Source organism: Diceros bicornis, chromosome 12 (genome assembly GCF_020826845.1).
Source record: "Diceros bicornis minor isolate mBicDic1 chromosome 12, mDicBic1.mat.cur, whole genome shotgun sequence".
Taxonomy (NCBI): Eukaryota; Metazoa; Chordata; class Mammalia; order Perissodactyla; family Rhinocerotidae; genus Diceros; species Diceros bicornis.
The window spans coordinates 44776750-44786012 of record NC_080751.1 but is presented as its reverse complement, the minus strand read 5'-3'; the positions used below and the strand labels follow the sequence as shown (position 1 = coordinate 44786012).

The 9263-nt window shown below is 43.4% G+C and overlaps 1 protein-coding gene across 2 annotated transcripts in view; it reads left to right on the top strand.

Moving 5' to 3' along the window:
- Positions 1–267: 267 nt before the first annotated feature.
- Positions 268–9263, top strand: part of TMEM178A (transmembrane protein 178A) — a 50791-nt gene continuing 41795 nt past the window's right edge. For both annotated transcript variants that reach the window (XM_058551373.1, XM_058551374.1), the window contains exon 1: positions 268–695. In XM_058551373.1, coding sequence (XP_058407356.1) covers positions 296–695 — 400 coding nt within the window. In that variant the 5' untranslated portion in view covers positions 268–295. The remainder of the gene's footprint in view (positions 696–9263) is intronic.

The following is a 9263-nucleotide window of genomic DNA, read 5'->3' as shown; positions in this document are numbered from 1 at the left end:
GCGCAGACAGCGAGGCGAGGGGGCTGGAGCAGAGGAGGGCAAGAAAGTGCGGGCGGCGCGGGGGCGGGCGAGGAGCCTGGGGGCCGGGGAGGGGGCGCTGGGCGTTGGGAAGAGAGCTGGGGAAGGGAGAGAGGGAGCGAGCCGGGCCGGGAGCCGAGAGCCGGGAGGCCGCGGGAGGGAGGTGGGGGGCAGGAGGGGGAGCGCGGGAGGGAGCGCGGCGGAGGGCCGAGGCCAAGTGCATTGTGTCTGGCGGCGGCGCGCGAGCCCACCGGCGGCTGCGGCGGGGCGGGAAGCCATGGAGCCGCGGGCGCTCGTCACGGCGCTCAGCCTCGGCCTCAGCCTCTGCTCCCTGGGGCTGCTCGTCACGGCCATCTTCACCGACCACTGGTACGAGACCGACCCCCGGCGCCACAAGGAGAGCTGCGAGCGCAGCCGCACCGGCGCCGACCCCCCGGACCAGAAGAACCGCCTGATGCCGCTGTCGCACCTGCCGCTGCGGGACTCGCCCCCCCTGGGGCGCCGGCTGCTCCCGGGCGGCCCCGGGCGCACCGACCCCGAGTCCTGGCGCTCGCTGCTGGGGCTCGGCGGGCTGGACGCCGAGTGCGGCCGCCCGCTCTTCGCCACCTACTCGGGCCTCTGGAGGAAGTGCTACTTCCTGGGCATCGACCGGGACATCGACACCCTCATCCTGAAAGGTGAGCGGCGGGCGCGCCCTGCGTCCTGGGCGCCCGCGCGGGGAGCGCAGCCCGCGGCTCCCCAGGGGCGCGCCGGTCCCCGCGGCCACCTCCCCGCCGCGTCCCCGCGCCCTGCTCCCCTGCACATTCTTTCATCCTTCCCCGCCGCCTCCGTTCCTTATCCCTCTCCCTTTCTTTCTCCCGTTCCTCCCTTCTTCTCTCGCTCTTCTTTCTTTCCATGACTCTCTTCTTTCCTTCTCATCCTGCTCTTCCTTTTCCCCCTTCCCTGAAGTCTGTGCTTTAGCCCCCCGCCTCTATCTCTTCCCTTGCCCGTCTTCTTTTACTCTCCTCTCGTCCTTCGCTGTCTTTGTACACCTGCCAGACTTGAAGGCATGTGTGGGTTTTCTTGATACTGCTCCCCTTGAGGGTAACAGTCAGGAAGACCTCACCTTTCCCAGGCGGGCTCCGTCCCTCAAGTTGTGCTTTCCTTTTAGAAATACCTTTGGAAAAAAAAGTGGTGCAAACCTAAGAAGAGGGGAAAGAGGATTTTTTCTTGTGTTGTGCCGATGTTGGTAGCAGATGGAACTGATGTTGTCATCCCACCCTGGCAGCTAATGGGGAGCTAAGGAAGCTGGAGGAACCTTTCTCCAACCCTCCGAAGCGCAGGGTTCGCATGGATTAGACCTCAGATACCATTAAGTCATTGGTGGAGGCAGCCGAAGGCAGATAGGACATCTACTTTTTTTCGCCCTTCCTGATGAGTGGGCACCCCATCCTCAGTGTCCAGGCACACCAGGGTGTGGAGAGGAGAGAACCTGCGCCAGCCCCTTAAAGTAGAGCTTTCTGGATTTGCACGTGGACCTCTACAAAATCACTCTCTTCTGTTTTGTGATACCTTTAAGGTTGTTTTTGTTGTTTTGTTATTTGACACTGAGTTGTAGAGCGTCAGTTTGCTCTTCTGAAATCTATGCAACACCTGGCTCCCATGCATGTAATCAGATAGTTTGAATTTTTTTTGTAATGTAAAATGTAAAAATATTCAATGTGACCATTCTGTTGGTGAAGCTTCCTTCTAACTTTCAGAGCTCGACGCTTAATATAAATTCTTTTTCTCTGAGATGAAAAAAATAAATCTTCTTTCCCTTGGACTCATTATTGCAAGAAAAAGAAAAAGTCTAAAATCAGTACATTTTAATATTTAATGGCCATTCAGGAAGGCAAATGAACAGACTTGTATTGAATTACAGTTGGGAATGGAATTACATAGAAAGGAGGGAGTTAGTAACATTTTGGCCTTTGGAGTCTTGTTAGTTGGCTTATTCTTCATTTCTCAAACATGTCAACTTCCTCCTTCCCGTGGCTAGCTCAGCTGGGGACTGCCATCTGAAATCTGTCTGTGCCTGGAAGGATGCCAGCGCTTTTGGGGGAATCAGATATAGTAACCGTCCTTTGGGAAGTGCACCTTTTTCTTTCCTCTCCTAACTTGCATCCAAATCTGATTTCTCCTCATGAAGATGCTGCATAATTAATTCTGATAGTGGCATAGTACATGAACAAACTGTAAAAGCTGAATTTGGAGGCTCAGTTATGGAATGCTCATTTTGGCAAGGCAATTTTGAAAGCTAAGCAGTGTAGTCTGTCTTTGGAAATGACAGAGCTGCATTTCCTTACTCCCTTTCTATGTCTAGAGTATTTGATTGCATGTAAATTGGATATAGAGTAGCACCTGAAACACCAGGGCAGAGTCCAACTCAACAGCAGGAGGAGAGGGACCCCACAGGACACTGCATATTCCCCACCTCTGCAAATGCCCAGGCTAGTTGAGGTGCCTAGCTCCGGGGCAGTCCAGGATTGAATAGTTCTAGAGGTGGGAGGGACTTTAGAGGTTATTGAATCCAGCCTCCCACCCATTGTTCCAACTCCCTTCTTCTACAATCTTGCTGACAAATGTCTGTCCAGCCCAGTACTTCCATAACACAGAACTTGTATACTAGTTAAAAGAATTATATTTTTCTAGTCATAAATGCTTGTTTCTTAGATTAGTAATATTGATGGTGTTTAGCTATTCCTTTGTGCAGAATGCTAAAGAGTTCTAGGTTGTAATCAGAAGACATGGGCACCATTGCTGGCTCTACCGCTAAATTGCAGTGTATCCTCTGACAAGTGTCCAGGGCTCCTTGGCCTTCAGTTTTCTTGTCTATGGGATTGGGAAGGCTGACTATTCTTGAGGGAATTTTCTATTTCTGAAATCTGTCATTGTTGTAATAATAACAATGTAAATTTAGCTTCTGGGAAAGTTAATGAGCTGACATTACTAAGACATGAGGAGCTTGGAGAAAATGACAGACATCCATACATTATAAGATCATAATTTGTTGTTTGGGAGATGGCCCAAAATGCCTCCATTACTTTCAACATTGCTACTAACTTACCTTGGACTAGTTACATAACTCTTCTGGATCTCTGTTTCATCATCTGTAAAATGAATGGGTGAAATGAACAGCTTTAGGGGCCGGCCCGGTGGCGCAAGCGGAGTTTGCAGGTTCGGATCCTAGGTGCGCACTGACGCACCACTTGGCAAGCCATACTGTGGCGGTGTCCCATATAAAGTGGAGGAAGATGGCCATGGATGTTATCTCAGGGCCAATCTTCCTCAAGAAAAAAGGGGGAGGATTGGCATCAGATGTTAGATCACAGCTAGTCCTCCTCACAAAAAAAAAAAGAAAATCATAAAAAAATAAAATGAATAGCTTTAAAATTCCATGATTCTGTGAATAATTTGAGAAAGGAAAATGTTGGTGACATTTTCCTTTCTCAAACAGATGATTTTGGCACCCGTATTAGGTAAACATTGTTTTGGCATCTGACATTAGTGGCTGTGCTATGAATTTCTTAAATGAGCCATATATTACTAGAAATTGACATCACATCTAATTGAAAAATTTGGATAACTAGGGTCCCAAGTTCCATTCTTACTTTCTTCTCTGAATTACCCTGTTGATGAGTCCTAACATTTAGAAATTTTAATAATAGGAAATGAAGAAAAGTAGACTTGGATGGGAGAGTGAGGAGAGGCGGGAAAGGGCCACAAGAACTGCCTGGCGTATTTAGTGAGCTTTTGAGAGAAAAAGAGGCCAGCCTTTCTTCATGTGGACTCAGAGGGCAAAGCCAGGTGGTGGGTGCAAGTTGCAGAGAGGAAAACGTAGAGTTGATAATGTGGAAAACATTCTCCCAGTTGGAATTGTTTACATTTCCTGTTACTGGAGGCCAGGCAAGTATTTCTGAGAGATGTAGAGGAGATAGAAACATACAATGTAGACAATGCAAGATTGGTTTAGAAATGAAATGTATAGACGCTATAGTGTTAATCTACTTAAGAGAAATCACATGAGTCAGAAAAGTATTGATCTCAATGGGACAGGTATTTGGGAAAATCATCACATTGTCACCCTTTTGTTATGATTCTAGTTCACTTCTAGCCCAAAGTGACCCTAGAAGGTCTAGATTGGACCTCTAACCAGGACCTTCAGTAAGGATGGAGGTAAAGTTATTGATAAACCCATTAAGAACTGAGACTAGAACTCTATGCTACTCTACCAGGCTGACAGAGGACCACTCACCAGTACGGTTTGAATACAGTTGTTTTTTCCAGCAGCAAGTCCTCTTACTAGCACTATATTGACCAATCCACGTTTCACTATCTTGCCCACTGGGCTAACATGGGAACTTACAAATGCTTTGGAGATATTAGGTTCACGCTATATTTCCATAGTTTACTATCCAATGCCATAAATGCCCATTGAAAGCCTATAGTGTGCAAGGTATATTAGGAAGATTTTAGCTACACATGTGGGGGTTCTTTTGTGTTTAAGTTGGTCAGTTGACTCTAAATTATTCTTCCATATATGCCCTTCTTGCAGCTAACTTTTGATGCTAAGGAAGCTTTGCTGGTCAAAGTAAGGACTATCTCTGCTAAGTATGCAAATAAAGTCATCTTCCACCCAGCAATAGCAGGCTAGAAGAGTTGAGGGAGCCTTGTGGTAGGAACTTGAGAGAACGGATTTAAAAGGTAATGACTCAGGCCCCTCTGTGCGACTGGGAATTTGACTGTTTGAAAGAAGCCTTTCTATGTAAAAATCACAGAAAGCCAGTAAGGCAGGTGGGTGTGGCGTGGATTACATAAAGACCCCAGGAAATGAGCTTCATTCATTCATTCATTCATTCATCCAGTTATTCACTTAACAGATATATATTGAGTGACAGGTATTGTTCTGGGTGTAGAAGATACAGGAGTGAACAAAATGGATAAAAATGCCTGCCTTCATAGAGTTTATATCAAGTAGTAGAGTTGTTTTCTAGTGGCTTATACAGTACCCGCTGTTAGTAGGTTACGGGAAGAGCACTTTGGGAAGGCTGTAGCACTGGTAGGTAAATGACAGAGAATACAGCACAAAGTGATGGAGTGCTGTACCCTTTGGGGGACACCCAGCCATTCTGTTCCAAGTGCAATTCTTATGTTTAAACTACTGGATGAACAGTAAAAGAGGAGGACAGATGGAAGGAGATTCAGTTGGAAACATTATATATTGCTTCTTTCAGTTACTGACTTTAATAAATAAAACACTGACTTTAATAAATAAACATTGATGAGATTTGTGAATACATTATGTAGAACTTTGGAGAAATTAATTCTGAATAGGAATTAGTCATTGAAATTATATCAGAAGTTCCAATGGTTCTTACTAGCCTTAAATTGAATTAAAAATTTTTTTCATTAAAATTTTTCATTAAAAGCAATTAACATTACTTTTAAAATATATGTACCTTGTTATGTAAATCAAATTCTAATATTATATATTGCCTGCAATAAACAAAGGGAAATTAATGTTGTAGTGTTTCGTTTTTATGAAATTAGAAATGATAGAATTTCAAAAATGAGAAGATTCTAATTCTGTATGCATAATATTAACTTTTATAAATCATTTGGGATTGAATTCTTGAAACTTGAAATAAAACATGTCCTTGTGGTTTCAGAAGCATTTTTCCTCTAATGAGATAAACAGAGATATCAAAGACAGTAGGACATAAATACTTTGTCATTTTGCTCTCTGCAAGAAAAAGAAAGTAAGAAAATTGCTAGGAATTCATTGGGTCTGCTCTTCACTCTGCTAATGATTTATCTGTTTCCCCTGTTGCTTATTTTCCATGAAATTAATAGTCTATACAGGACCCACCAAGTTCTACCTGACACAGAAATAGATTGATGATTTTCTTCAGCTCATTTGTAGACCAAAGTATTATTTGTGTTAAAATAATTATCTCCCAAGAGCAGATATATCTAGGAAAGCTGAGAGCTAGCACTGTTTTTCCTCCCTGACCCATTAGTTCACATATTGTTCTCAGACCTTCTCTTGGACCAGAAGATGGTGCTGGTAAAGAGATTCCTCAGTTTTAGGGGTGCTGGGGATATCATTAAGACTTCCTTTTTCTTTCCAGCCAAGTGGTCTCTGAAACTGTTTTGAGCATCAATCTATATAATTTATATTTATTCATTTTTAAATTATGTGTGTGGACTATACTAACATATACATCATAAAACACAGACAAAAGCACATTTTGAAGGGATATGGTAATGAATAGACACAAGTAGAAGTTCAACTATTTTTACCCCACATTCCAAAGGATTGCTTCTGCACCCCCTGGCATGTACACACTCCACTTTGAAGATTGTTTCTCTCACTGCTCATTAGCGGAGCCAAGCTTCTCATCTGGGCAGAGGAAGGAGTGATTTTTCCTATCATGGCTGAAATTTATGGTGGGTCTCCCAGTGCACTGTTATATCAGACACGTTCATCTTGCACAGGGGAGAGAAGAAGATGCATTTTATTTCTGTATTATTTCTGACATTAGGCACAGTATTAAATGAGCCCTTTTTGATTGAACAACTGCCAGCTCATACTACACAACTCTTAATGACTAGATTTGTGGTTTTGTCTCACAGTGTGCTGAAGCTGAACTTACCCAAGCATGATAAGTGTGTGTTTCAACACGTTCTATTGCTAACACTCCTGAAGGTTATCTTGAACAGAAATTAAATTCTTACTTGCTACTCTGCTATCAAAAAACAGATACTTGCTTCCATTCTTTCCATCTGCACACAGGAATTGTCTTTTAAAAGTAATTTCTAAACAAAAAACTGGATGGTGCTTAAGTGGTTTGTGATCAAAATTGCCTGAATCAATGACATTTGTATCCACCATGCCTCATAGATGACATTTAGCAATGGCCTTGAGGGGAAAAAAAGACGAGTTTTTGCTGTGTCATAGAAAGTTCACATCCAATTATACCCGAGTCGCTGTGAATTTTTCCTTAGCTACTGATTTTTCTTCTTCAAAGCTCAAAAAGAGCCCTCAAACCCCATCAGGCAGACTACTCATAATTGCAAGTGTTCTTGATTGCCATAGTAGATAAGCTTTTGTTGGGGGAGCATCTGGACGTTACGTTTCATTGAGGGAGGAACTCAGAATCCCAGTGTCAGTGCTAAGTATGAGACCCTGAGGAGTGGAAACACTAAAGGAATTTAGGCAGATCAGAGGATTTTTCCCAACAGTTAACAGGAATGAACTCTTCTTGCATCTTTGAGTACACCTGCAGTGCAGTGTACCCCAGATTATTGAACTGTGACCTCTGCCAAGCAAGCCGTGGCCTCGGATTGGCTCTCTTCTCGTTCCCTGAGCCCACCTTTCTTGTGTCCACCTTATATTTCAGGGAGATTCCACTGTCCTTTGACACTCAAAGATGTAAACATCTAGGTCCCATTTTCTTGTATTATTTGCTGGTTAAGAGAATAAAAATAATCAGATTTGGTCATCCCCCTTACTTCCCATCCCCTTGCAAAGGCAACTGGTGAAATGGAAGGAAAAAGTTGAAAACAACCAACCTGGAGTGTTGGCAAATGATACAAACAGCAAATGTATCTCTGTTGGAGTAAAACATTAGCTCAATATTTTGGGGCAATTCAGCTAAGATGATTTTAACCATGTTGATTAGCTTTAGGTTTAAAAAATTTGTTTTGTCTACGTTTACTATTTTTTAAAAACGCCACACCATTGATATTGTCTAAAGCTTTGCACAACTGATTGTAAAGACTTTTATCAAAATAAAGGCATTTGTAAGTAGCAAATGGACTTTATCTTCAAAACCTGGTAAAATTTATGACAGTTTATTTTTTCGCTTTCTTATAGTGTTCCCCTGTGGTTAAAAGTGATTGCCGTGATTAATCTGTTTTATTGCAAGTTTTAACTAAAAGGATGTAACTGAACTTCTTGGAGCCTGAGAGAGTCTGCATCTGCAGTCGTGAAGCTGACAGCCTTTGTTTGCTGCAGAGTAATGGGAACTACATGCTGCACTCCATCTTGCTTGTAACTCAGCCAGATAAGCTGATTGCAGACCAAACAATAATGTCATGGGGACACCCATCAGGGAACGCATTAGCAAGTGAAAAAAGGGGAACAATACAAACCATATTTTAGTTTCCGTTATCTTGAATTACTGAGGACACACTGAATTATTTTCTATAACTTGCTGGATGTCTCCCAGTGTTCAGACTTTTTCATATTTTGTTCATGGGTAAAAATCAATCAACTCGTTTCTCCTCTAAGGACCTAAAGGATATAATATGTTCTCTTTTAGTTTCTGCAAGTTATTTGATACTCTACAGATAGACGGGGAAGAGATTCCAGAAATATAAGTGAGAAATTCTGAATGCATAGATAATTCCAGAAGGCTTAGTTGTCCAATTATAACAGATCACTCAACTTCAGATCAACACTGATGCTTCTATGTGCCATGCCAATAAGCACTGACTTGCAGACTTAGGGTCTATAATAGAGGAATAGGAAGGGTAGACAGAGTGGGGGGTGGGGAAGGGAGGCTGTATTTGGCTTGGATCTCTTTTGTCTACATTTTAAGGAATTTTTATTTGATGTGGGGGATGTGAGCATTTGCTTCACTCAACAATCAGTCAACAAACATTACTGAGTGTTGGAAAAGTGCTTTTGAAAATAAGAGTCTGCTTAGTGAAGAACAAGGGTGCTGTGTCCTCCTTGTCCTGTGGGGTTGTGCTTTCCCTGACTATACCCAGAGTGGTGAGGAAGGGGGTCTGAGTAGGTGGGTGGGACTGTTGGTTAATTTGGGTCTGAATGCCATTTCTTAAGTTCTCACAGTTTTGAAGACTGCTTACAGTAGTGTTTACAGTTGTCATGGAATTTGAAGCATGTGCATCCTGTGAAATGGTACTCGATGAAGTTATCTTGAAAAACAACAGAAGTGATCACTTGTCATGTGATTGAAAAATTATGAGGGGCCAGCCCCGTGGCTTAACAGTTAAGTGCTCACGCTCTGCTACTGGTGGCCCAGGTTCGGATTCCGGGCGAGCACCGACTCACTGCTTGTCCGGCCATGCTGAGGCCGCGTCCCACATACAGCAACTAGAGGGATGTGCAACTACGACATACAACTATCTACTGGGGCTTTGGGGAGAAAAGGGGGAAAAAAAAAGGAGGATGATTGGCAATAGATGTTAGCTCA